This window comes from Podarcis liolepis, assembly GCF_965112155.1.
Source record: "Podarcis liolepis genome assembly, chromosome: 14".
Lineage (NCBI taxonomy): Eukaryota > Metazoa > Chordata > Lepidosauria > Squamata > Lacertidae > Podarcis > Podarcis liolepis.
Genome location: NC_139569.1, coordinates 8,124,199 through 8,136,956, shown reverse-complemented (window position 1 = coordinate 8,136,956; position 12,758 = coordinate 8,124,199). Strand labels below are relative to the sequence as shown.

The 12,758-nt window shown below is 46.7% G+C and overlaps 1 protein-coding gene across 3 annotated transcripts in view; it reads left to right on the top strand.

Annotated features, from left to right (window-relative positions):
• The window catches only part of CACNA1H (calcium voltage-gated channel subunit alpha1 H), a 371,014-nt gene that overhangs the window by 279,828 nt on the left and 78,428 nt on the right, over positions 1–12,758 (top strand). For all 3 annotated transcript variants that reach the window (XM_083474111.1, XM_083474110.1, XM_083474109.1), the window contains exons 11-13: positions 8,188–8,339; positions 9,553–9,738; positions 11,200–11,317. In XM_083474111.1, coding sequence (XP_083330237.1) covers positions 8,188–8,339; positions 9,553–9,738; positions 11,200–11,317 — 456 coding nt within the window. The remainder of the gene's footprint in view (positions 1–8,187; positions 8,340–9,552; positions 9,739–11,199; positions 11,318–12,758) is intronic.

Here is a 12,758-nt window from a genome sequence, read left to right as displayed (position 1 = left end):
CAGAAGCAGCCGTGCTCAGAGAGGTGATGGCACTATTAGCAAATACAATCTTACTTGCAAATTGCAATGGATGAGAGCCTTTGCTTCACATAACCACGCTGTATCTTTCTCTCCTCCACCTCTTGAAAATGAGTGCGGCAATCAAGCAGCGATTGAAACTTCAGCTGGAGAACTGCATGCAAAAAATGCTACTTAGCCAGTTTCATCACGAATTTGCAATGCTGTGCTCTGGGGCGGTTTGGCAATGCCCGGGGGAGATGCTGTGCTCTGGTAAGCTCTTGTATCTCTCCTGGTCCTGTGTGAAAGGACTGCAGAGAGTGAGCTTGTTCCCTAACTTGGAACAGAGGATGGCACCCTGAACATACCCGCAAGTTTCATTCCGAAAGCACAATATTCCAGGGAGATGTCACACTACAAACAAACTAACACAGCAAGGAGTGACCAAGTTGAAGGCAAGGTCTCACCCCAGTGGCTCCCAGTGTTCTGGATTGCTGATGCTGTTATTCCATCATGAATTTTAAAAAAGGTAAAAGACCCCTGGATGGTTAAGTCCAATCAAAGGCGACTATGGGGTTGCAGCGCTCATCTCGCTTTCAGGCCGAGGGAGCTGGCGTTTGTCCACAGACAGCTTTCTGGGTCATGTGGCCAGCATGACTAAACCGCTTCTGGTGCAACGGGACACAGTGACAGAAACCAGAACGCACGGAAACGCCTTCCTGCCACCACAGTACCTATTTATCTACTTGCACTGGTGTGCTTTCTAACTGCTAGGTTGGCAGGAGCTGGGACAGAGCAACAGGAGCTCACCCCGTCATGGGGATTCGAACTGCCAACCTTCTGATCGGCAAGCCCAGAGGCTCAGTGGTTTAGACCACAGCGCCACCTGCGTCCCTCGAATATAAATATCACAAATATACGGTGTTTTGTGAAACAAAATTAAAAAATCCTTCCAGTAGCACCTTAGAGACCAACTAAGTTTGTTATTGGTATGAGCTTTCATGTGCATGGACACTTCTTCAGATTAGATCCAGATTTAGGCAACAGTCCTCACCTCACTTTCCTGGGAGTAAGCCCCACTGAATTTAATAATACTTCCTTCTGAGTAGACATGATTAGGATTGTGCCAGTGAGTTCATCTTCAGTCCCATTGTTCTCTACGGACTAAGCCGTGACTAACCTAACCCCATCGAATCCAATTTGCTGAGTTGAGGAGCTTCCATTCAAAGCTTACAATGTTTCATTCTCGCACAGACCTAAGGATTTGTGATCAAGAGTCGTATCCAAAGTTAGTCAGCAGGCCCACTGAAATGAATGAACAGGACGGACTTAGGTTCCTTTAATGGGTCTTCTCTGAGTAATGCGCAGTCAGATAGGTTACTTCCAAGTAAGCTCTAGGGGAAAGCGTTTATTAAAAAGGCATGCATTCGTGAAAGTGGCATACTAATATAATATAATATAATATAATATAATATAATATAATATAATATAATATAATATAATATAATATAATATAATATATGTCAGGGAACTGCCATCGGAGCTAGAGGCGGAGGGAAGGCTCCAGAGGGATGCTGGAGAGGGTCCCAGTAGGGAGAGAGGCAGCCCATCTGCTGGGGAAGAAAATCAGTGTAACACCAGTGGAGAAGGGGGGCAAATGGGGGAATCGGGGAGGAGGCTCCAAGACTCCTCGCAGGAGACCAGCGGAGAGAGTACGGGTACTCCGTTGCCCACACCCTCCCTGCGCAGAAGACTTCCGTGCAGGGAGAGTAGGAGGAGACTTGGCATCAAGGAACTTTTGTGCTGGAAAAGGTTCAAGAAACGCCCACTGACAGATTCTGCCAGCGACTGAGACAGTCACGATGCTGGAGGCTGTTCAGTCAGAAAGGGTTTAACCAGGTAACCTCGCCAGCAGTGGCGGCAACTTACGCACAAGCAGCCCCTAAATCCATTACATATAATATATAATATAATATAATATAATATAATATAATATAATATAATATAATATAATATAATATAATATAATATAATATAATATAATATAATATAATATAATATAATGCATTATATTAAGGGAAATTGCTTTGCAAAAATTTGCTTGCTTATTTATTTATTTCATGAATTTATATGCCCCTTGATTGTAAAAAACAAACAAACCTCAGAGTAGTTTACCAAAAAATAATAAAACCAAAACATTATTGCCGGGGGCGGGATTAAAACAACTATTTAAAACATTCAAAAAAACCGAAAACCAGCAATAAACCTAAAAGCACACCAGCCTCTCTGGGTTTTTATCAGGCACTGAAAAGAATACAGTGAAGGCAGCTGCCTGGTATCAATAGGAAGGAAGTTCCAAAGTTTACTTGACAAAATTGCATGCAAACATTGGGGTGGAAATCCACACTTGGGCCAACCGATTTTTATGGGGGCTTGAAAAGGAAAACATTCCAAGGCAATGCAGAAATGTGCAGACTGGAAAAATGAGAAAGTGGTGGACTCAGCCATCCTTAATTGTAAGCCCGGCTTTTCTTCTGAGTCTTTGGAGGCTCATTATCTCTGAATGTGAGCTGAGTCTTCAGCCACATTTTTCTGGTAACTGCTGCCTCATAAGCTTCACACAATCATCGGGTGCAATCATTTCCTTGGCTGTTTACTTCACCCGGCAGTCGTAGTGAGATGGAAAGCTGCGTAGGTTGCTGTGGTTCTAGATTCCACGTCAAAGTGCAAGTAGATAAATAGGTACCACTCCGGTGGGAAGGTAAATGGCGTTTCCGTGCACCGCTCTGGTTTGCCAGAAGCGACTTAGTCATGCTGGCCACATGACCCGGAAGCGGTACGCCGGCTCCTTCGGCCAATAAAGCGAGATGAGCGGCGCAACCCCAGAGTCGGTCATGGCTGGACCTAATGGTCAGGGGTCCCTTTACCTTTAAGGTGCTTCCGGACAATTTTTTAAATATATTTCAGGTTGCTGTGGGTTTACCTGGGCCACATTCACACCCTGCATTTAAAGCAGTATGATACTGCTATAAACAATCATTGGTTCCCCCAAGAGAAACCCGGGAAGTGTAGTTTGTTAAGGGTGCTGAGAGCTGTTGGGAGACCCCCCCCCCATTCCCCCTCGCAGGACTACAATTCCCAGAATGGCTTAACATTCAATGCTTTCCCCCAGGGAATTCTGGGAACTGTAGCTCTGTGAGAGGAACATCTTCTAACAACTCTGAGAACCCTTAACAAACTACTGTATTTTTTGCTCTATAAGACTCACTTTTTCCCTCCTAAAAAATAAAGGGAAATGTGTGTGCATCTTATGGAGTGAATACAGGCTGTGCAGCTATCACAGAAGCCAGAACAGCAAGAGGGATCGCTGCTTTCACTGAGCAGCGATCCCTCTTGCTGTTCTGGCTTCTGAGATTCAGAATATATATTTTTTCTTGTTTTCCTCCTCCAAAAACTAGGTGCGTCTTGTGGTCTGGTGCGTCTTATAGAACGAAAAATACGGTACACAGCTTCACATCCTGGTCCCTTGGTTGTTCATCATCTTTATAAATGACTTGGATGAAGAAGTTGAGGGGATGCTCATCAAATTTGCTGGAGACACCGAACTGGGTTGGGGTAGCTAATGCCACAGAAGACAGGATGACCATAACAGATTGGAGAACTGGGTTGATACCAAGAAAATAAATTTCAACAGGGACAAATGCAAAGTCCTGATCTTAGGCAGGAAGAACCAGATGCACAAATATAGGATGGGGGACACCTGTCTTGCCAGTACTACATGTGAAAAGGATTTAGGGGTCTTAGTGGACCCCTAGGTGAACATGAGTCAACAGTGTGATGAAGCAGCAAAAAAAGCTAATGCTCTCCGAGGCTGCATCAACAGAAATATTGCGTCCGAATCAAGGGAAGTAGTATTACCACACTAGTCTTCCTTGGTCAGACCACACTTGGAATACTGTGTCCAATTCTGGGCATCCCAGTTTAAGAAGGATGTTGACAAGTTGGAACAGGTGCAGAGGAGGCCAACCAAGATGATCAAGTGTCTGGAAACCAAGCCGTATGAGGAACGGTTGAGGGAGCTGTGTATGTTTTGCCTGGAAAAGAGGAGATAGGGTAGCCATTTTCAAATATCTAAAGGGCTGTCACATGGAGGAGGGAGCAAGCTTGTTTTCTCCTGCTCTGGAACATAGGATCTGAGCCAATGGCTTCAAGTTGCAAGAAAGGAGATTCTGAATAAGCATCAGAAAATGTCCAGGAAATTCCAGACGTGTGGCAAGCCTAGACTAAATGACCTTTGGGGTCCCTTCCAACTTTATAATTCTATGATTCTATACTATAACTTTAATGCTGTATCATACCATTTCAATCAGTTTTGTTTTTCCCCAAAAGGAATCCTAAGAAGTGTAGTTTGAATTCCATAGTTTAACTATGCACTGTGTGAAGAAGGGCTTTCATACACACACACACACACACACACAGAGAGAGAGAGAGAGAGAGAGAGAGAGTGGTACCTCAGGTTACAGATGCTTCAGGTTTCAGACACTTCAAGTTACAGACTCCGCTAACCCAGAAATAGTACCTCGGGTTAAGAACTTTGCTTCAGGATGAGAACAGAAATCGTGGGGCGGCAGCAGCAGGAGGCCCCATTAGCTAAAGTGGCGCTTCAGGTTAAGAACAGTTTCAGGTTTAGAATGGACCTCCAGAACGAATTAAGTTCTTAACCAGAGGTACCACTGTAGATATAAAAAGGGAGAAAATCTCTCATTACTATGCCAAAGTTGCAGGTTCGATCCCCATAAGGGGCAGCTGCATTTCCCTGCAATTCAGGGGGGTTGGACTAGATGATCCACTGGGTCCCTTCCAATTCTACAAGTCTTCAGACAACCCTGCTAGTGATGTTAATTGCTTACAATGTTCTTCTAAATATTGTATAAATTTACTCCAGTACTTATGGAATACCTGATCGTGCTGGTTTTGGATTTTTCCCTTCAGCTTTGCCAATGCCGCAAAGTCCATCATTTTCATCTGCCACTCTTCTTTCACTGGTGCTGCTTGTTGTTTGAAGAAGGGCTTTCTTCTATCTGTCCTGAATTTATGTGAAAGAGAGATAGCACTATCCTGAGATAGATGATAGAGATAGAGATGATAGAGAGATAGAGAGGGACTTCAAACTCAGGATAACACTTTATGTATTTGATGAAGTGAACTATCATTTGCCAAACTTTATTCCATAATAAATGTGTGTCTTTAAAAACGCTCCATTACACCTTGCTGTTTTCAGCTGCCTCTTAGATATTACACATGCAATGCAGGCCTCACTCTGCCCCCTTTTTTGTGCATGGATAGGTCTTTACTACAGTACAGTACGACACTAGCCCCATAAATCAAACCCACTCACTTCCATTAAAAACAAATTTAAGGAGACAAACTCTTCTTCTGGGCTGTGCATTAATCCGAGTTACCTCCTGCTGCCTTTTGCAGGGGTGTGTGTGTGTGAGTGTGGCATTTTGTGTGTTTCCTCTCAAATTAAACGTGTCTTTTCCTCCGATCCTCTGTGTTTGTCGCCCTGATCCGCCATCTCTCAGATCTTGGCTAATGTGATAATGATCTCTCGTTATTTCCTGGCTATTAACATGCTGCCTAATGAGTGATGAAAATGGAGAGGGGAAGCTATTTTGAGGCAGGAGATGAGTCACATACGGAAATGGGCAACCGAGATCCGTACGCACTGTGGAAACGGGAGAGACTTCTGTTCTCTTGGAAAGTGAGCTGGGGCAGAGGTCTTCTGGTGGCTGCATGCTGACTCTGTGTCCTGGAGGATGGAGAAGTGGAACTCAGTGTGCGGTCTCTGCCCAAATCTTTAAGATAATAATAATAATAATAATAATAATAATAATAATAATAATAATAATAATAATAATAATTTATTTGTACCCCGCCCATCTGGCTGGGTTTCCCCAGCCACTCTGGGCAGCTTCCAACAAAGACAAAAAATACACTAAAATGTCACACATTAAAAACTTCCCTGAACAGGGCTGCCTTCAGATGTCTTCTGAATGGCAGGTAGTTGTAAACAACTCTTTGACATCTGATGGGAGGGCGTTCCACAGGGTGGGCGCCACTACCGAGAAGGCCCTCTCCCTGGTTCCCTGTAGCTTTGCTTCTCGCAATGAGGGAACCGCCAGAAGGCCCTTGGAGCTGGACCTCAGCGTCCGGGCAGAACGATGGGGGTGGAGACGCTCCTTCAGGTATACTGGGTGCAAATCAGTATGGTGCATAGATGTCAAGGACTGGCAGGGTGCTGGTGAATACGCACCGAGGGGAGGGTTCCAGTTTATCTCCACAACAACCCTGTGAGGTAGGTAAGGCTAAGAGAGAGCGACTGGCCTAAGGTCCCACAGTGAGCTTCTTAGCTGTGTAGGGGGCTCTGCATTCATGTATCCCCGGTCCTAGTCTGACATTCCTGCAATATCAATTCATATACAGTCATATCTCAGGTTACAGACGCTTCAGGTTGCGTTTTTTCGGGTTACGCACCGCCGAAACCCTGAAGTACCGGAACGGGTTACTTCCGGGTTCCGGTGGTCACACATGCGCAGAAGCGCTAAATCGCACTTTGCGCATGTGTAGAAGCACAGACTCGCAACCTGCGCATGCGCAGACACGCCACTGCAGATTGCAAACGCTGCTGTTTGCGAACGTGCATCCTGCAGAGATCGCATTCGCAACCCGAGTGTCCACTGTATTTATACCTCATTCTTCGTTTTCCAGTTCCTACCATTAAGGGAAGAGCCATACCTCAGTTGCAGAGCAAGCAACAGGTCCTGCCTTAGGGGAAACTGTTTTTTTCCCCAGCCTAACATATCTCACAGGGTTGTTGTGAGGCTTAAAGGTGATTTGTAGCAGGGGTAGGGGGTGAAATGGATTCTGCCAGGTGAAGGTAAAGCCAAGGAAATCTCACCCTGTGGTTGCAGAATGGTCCCCGGATTTTGCCCAAAGCAAAGTGTGCCGAATCGATGCTCTTTATTAAGCATATCCATCTTTATCATTAAAAAAAACCAACAACTCATTTTCTGCAATTGATATAATTGCAGTTGATTTACAGGACAGAGAGTCACAAACAGCACTGATTCCAAGAGAGCGTTCTGGTCGCAATGTACATTCCAACAGAGCAAAGCACAGTCCCGGCTGCCTGCAAAGCTCTTTAATTAGATAGCTTCTCTTTTCTCCCATCCATCAATCTGATCACGCGAGTTCATTTTACCATCATCAATCCCTTAAACTTTTCTTCAATTACCAGGGTCCTCTGGAGACGTCTGTTTATAGGGGAGCTCAATTCTTGCTCTTACAATTAAATTGCTAAATCGTTCTTGAAAACTCTTTGCCGACCTAATCTTTTATATAGCGGAATCAAAAAAAAAAGAAAGAAGTGGATTTAGATGTAAATCAACTCCAGAGAAGAAACACTCGATAATTTGTTTCACTTTCCGCCCAATAACTATTTTTCCAAGTCCAACAACATATGGTTGACTCTGGGATTCACATTTGGACATTTGTGTAGGACCGGCTCTACCGTTAGGCAAAGTGAGATGTGTTTGACACCAGCATTCAAACTTTGTCATTTACATAGAGCCGGCTCTACCATTAGGCAGAGTGAGACACCAACATTCAAACTTGGACATTTGTGTAGGGCCGGCTCTACCGTTAGGCAGAGATGTCTTTGTCCACATGACAATGGCAGTCCTTTGGCTGAAACAAGCCTCCCCCCCAATCAAATGCAGTGGAATACCTCACAAGCTTGCACATTCTTAACTACAAGTGTTTAGGGAAATGTCAGCTATCAATGGATGTTTACTATACCTATGGGAACTGTTCAAACTCTCTGATACCGAATTATAGCTACACGGAACCTCCAGGTTTAGAAGCAGTATATCTGTTAATATTCTATTCTATTCTATGAGAAACAAGGAAGAGGGCTGTTTTCTCTTCTGCTTGTTGGCTTGCCAGAGTCATCTGATTGTCCATTTCAGGAACCAGAACATCAAACCTATAATGTCTGAATTAGCAAGACTGTCATTACGAGGTTTTGTAGGAGATGCCTTCTGGGTCTGGTCTGCGGGGGACTATTGAGATGTTGGCAACAGTTCTGCACTCTCCCTTTGCTCATTGCTGTTTCCTGTTCTCCCGTAGCCGGACGAGTTGACAAATGCCCTGGAGATCAGCAACATCGTCTTCACAAGCATGTTTGCCCTGGAGATGCTCCTGAAACTACTTGCCTTTGGCATCTGGGGATACATCAAGAACCCGTACAACATTTTTGACGGCATCATTGTTGTGATCAGGTAAGCTGGTCTGTTTAACTGCATCTTCAGAGGCACAGGGGGAGAGACCGTGTACACAATCTGGGGCTGGAGACAGTCAAAATGCTCTTTCCAGTTGGAAGATGTTGACAGAACTTGTATTTCCTTGCTTGGAATCAACGATGGGTTTATTTTTATCCCTCCTCCCTCCCAGTCCCTTTTTCCTTTTGCGCTGTGGCTTTTAGACTGCAAGCATGAGTGCAGGGGTCATTGGGAACCTGCTCTGGAAACCTTTTCCCAGCTGTGGAGAAGGATAAAAAATGTACAGAAATGAGTCAGATTGGGAACGAAATCTTTCTTGAACATGGGTAGGCAAACTAAGGCCCAGGGGCCAGATCCGGCCCAATTGCCTTCTAAATCCGGCCCGTGAACAGTCCGGGACTCAGTGTGTTTTTACATGAGTAGAATGTGTCCTTTGATTTAAAATGCATCTCTGGGTTATTTGTGGGGCATAGGAATTCGTTCCTTTTTTTTCTTCAAAATATAGTCCGGCCCCCCACAAGGTCTGAGGGACAGTGGACCGGCCCCCTGCTGCAAAGGTTTGCTGACCCCTGACCTAGGCCTTCAGCTGATTGACATCCAATGCCCTTTTAAATGTGTTGCTGGAGTGGGGATTATTGGTTTGTTCTTAATCTTACTATGTATTATGTGGTTTTTATATTGTCATTTTATGCTGCGGAGTGCTCTGAGATCTACGGATGAAGGGTGGTATACAAATTTAATTAATAATAATAATACCACCCACCACGGGACGCGGGTGGCACTGTGGGTCAAACCACAGAGCCTAGGACTTGCCGATCAGAAGGTCGACCATTCGAATCCCTGCGACGGGGTGAGCTCCCGTTGCTCGGTCCCTGCTCCTGCCAACCTAGCAGTTCGAAAGCACATCAAAGTGCAAGTAGATAAATAGGTACCGCTCCAGCGGGAAGGTAAACGGCATTTCCGTGCGCTGCTCTGGTTCGCCAGAAGCGGCTTAGTCATGCTGGCCACATGACCCGGAAGCTGTATGCCGGCTCCCTCGGCCAGTAAAGCGAGATGAGCGCCGCAACCCCAGAGTCGGCCACGACTGGACCTAATGGTCAGGGGTCCCTTTACCTTACCACCCACCACCCGAGGCAGCCGGCCTTTCTACTTTCAGTTATTACAGCCCTAGCCATTCATGCAAGTTCAGACAGCCTCTTGTTTCACCCCACAGCGTCTGGGAGATCATTGGCCAATCGGACGGAGGCCTCTCGGTGCTGAGAACCTTCCGGCTTCTCCGGGTCCTCAAGCTGGTGCGTTTCATGCCCGCTCTCCGACGCCAGCTGGTCGTCCTGATGAAGACCATGGACAACGTGGCCACCTTCTGCATGCTCCTCATGCTCTTCATCTTCATCTTCAGGTATGTGCCGGCATGCGTGCGCAACCCCTTCCTCTCCGGTTAATTGCTATGTTTTGTTTTTTCCATTCATCTCCGCTGCCGCCTAGATTAGAATGACAATGGTGCCCCTTTGCCGAGCGGTGCGTGGATGACAGCTCAACTCACAATAGACTGACAGGCTGGGTGCTCGGCAGATGGATTCCCCTCTCCTCAGTCTCGCTGTTCCACCAGATCCTGCCACCCCAGAGACAAATGAAGGACGCAAAGTGACAACAAGAGCGAAACAATTGCTCCGTTGTTCTTGATTGATGGCAAACATCATTGAGGCAGCTGAACTGAAACCCAGGATGTCGTGGAAACAGAACAGGGAGGGGGATGGGGGTGAGAATGGTCCTCCCTCCCCCCGCCTCAAATTGGCTAGAAACTCTTGATTTGCATTTGTTATGCAAAGCGCAGTAGCTATTTATTTGACATTTCCCTCCATCAAACGTCAACTTCATTTGCAAAATTCCTGGAGGGGTGCGCTGCAAAACCTGGAATGTTTCCAAGTAAAATCTAGCAGTCACTTTGTGCATTTCAGGGACGCACGGAACAATTATTTACCCAAAGGTAGAGGAATTAGGGGCGAAAGCAAGTAAGAGGCGACATGGGATTTGTAGTCCATCAGTCCTGCAGTGCGCCTGGCTGGCAAAGGTTGGTGTGAAACAGCGTTTTCCAACCTCTGGGTCATACGTGACCTGCAAGCGGGTCTCAAACACCATACAAGCGAGTCGTGGGCTGTTTCATTTTTGCCTTAGATGCGTCAAATCTCACTTATAAAACAGGCAAAACTGCAGTTACAATGCATGAAACCAATGGCTGCTGTCGGGTGCTGGTGTGGTTGCTCGAGAGCAAGCAGGCAAGACTCCAACCTGTCTTTTCCAGCCTTTATTATTAATACAAACTATTTACAGTGCAGAGCGTCGCAAGTCCATGTCTGCTCAGTCGCTAGCAGAATCTGGGAGTGGCCGGTCCTTGTACCTCCCCCAGCATAACAGTCATGTGACCCCCATCCTTCTCCTCCCCTCTCTGCACCCAAACCTACTGCGCAGAGTGGGCGCTGGCAAAGGGGTACTTCCCTCCTCTCCGGTTTGCTCAGGCTCAATGTTGGGGCTCTCCCTAGCATCTCCTGGTCCCTGCACCCCACTGGAGGCGGGGCTTTCTTCCTCGCCAGTGGAGGAACTGCTTCGCAAGATCTTCAGAGACTCCCTGCAACACAACTGCCCTTCCACCTCTCCCCTCTGAGCTGATGGCAGTTCCCTGACAGCTGCCAAAGGCCTGCGGTCCAAACTTTGTGTGTCATTGAACCAATTGGTCACCATGCTATGTAAATTTGGAGTTGTGAGTTCCCATATCGAAAAGGTTGGGAACCATTGGTGCAAAGCACCCTTGAACGTTTCATTTTATTTACAAGTTCCTTCCTCTCTCCTTCTCTCTTCCTAGCATTCTTGGCATGCATCTTTTCGGATGCAAGTTTGGCTTGAAAACAGACACAGGGGACACGATGCCGGATAGGAAGAATTTTGATTCCTTGCTGTGGGCTATCGTCACTGTGTTCCAGGTAAGACCCCAAAGGCTACACCTCCCCACTAAAAGGTGGTGAATACGTGATACACTCCAGAGGCTGTTCTTTAGGTGTCAGATGGACAATGAAAGCCACCATAGCTGTTCTTCAGCAGATTTTACTAACAGGGAGGGGAAGATCAAGAACAAAGCATAAGGAGACAGACAAAATCTCACAGTCCCATCTGTTGCCAGCACCCAGGGGTGGGGAGGAAGGAGGGAAATGGATGGAGCATGCATGCACATTCAACTGTGTAACAGGGTCCATGTCACCTAGAAGATCACAGCGCCAGAGGTAAGAAAATAGTTGTTCCACTGTCTTGAGAGGTCACTTCCTGATTCCTGATTTTCAACAGAGCCCAGTGATGGAAGCACGCAGCTGTATTTCAGAATGGTTTTTATATGTGTGCATGTAGTGACATACATATAAAAACCATTCTGAAATACAGCTGTGTGCTTCCGTCACTGGGCTCTGTTGAAAAGTGACATGGGGACACGGGGGGTGCTGTGGGTTAAACCACAGAGCCTAGGACTTGCCGATCAGAAGGTTGGTGGTTTGAATCCCCACGACGGGGTGAGCTCCCGTTGTTCGGTCCCTGCTCCTGCCAACCTAGCAGTTCGAAAGCACGTCAAAGTGCAAGTAGATAAATAGGTACCGCTCCGTCGGGAAGGTAAACAGCGTTTCCATGCGCTGCTCTGGTTCGCCAGAAGCTGCTTAGTCATGCTGGCCACATGACCCGGAAGCTGTACGCCGGCTCCCTCGGCCAATAAAGCGAGATGAGCGCCGCAACCCCAGAGTCAGCCGCGACTGGACCTAATGGTCAGGGGTCCCTTTACCTTTACCTTTACGTAGTGACATGGAACAACAGCCTAAGAGGGCTCTGTTGCCTTCCCTGCCCTGCTCAGAGACCCCGGCTGACTATAGTCAGAAGCAGTTTGCTGCACCGAGCAGATCTTTTTGGTGTGAACTACCACGGCTGTTGTTCTTGTACACTGGTGGGCAAAACAGACCTGCCCTGCTTCATGAGGAGTCACATTGTCTTTCCAAGTACAAGATCTGGGCAGACTTCATGTCACAAATGGCCTTTGGAGGACAAGTAATTTGAAAAAGCTTCTCCGGAACGAGAAAAACAACCGGCTCGGCCCGCCTCAGACCAACCTGTCTTGGTAAACAAGAGACGGCGATTAAATAATTGACTGCCGGGAGAAATTGACATTGGCGTTGTACAGTTCGCGCCATCCATTGCCTCATTTTAATGGAGGTGCCGCCGCTATTGTCACTGCAAATCTTGCGGGTAAATAAATCCGGCAAAGGAGTTGAGCTCTTGCAGCTGAGGTTAATGGGAGCCATGTTGCTAAATCAAGCCAGCATAGCTTCCCTGCTGGGCCAATACCCTCTTGCGGGTCGCTCCAGCTTTGCGGCAGTTCTGAAGACAGTT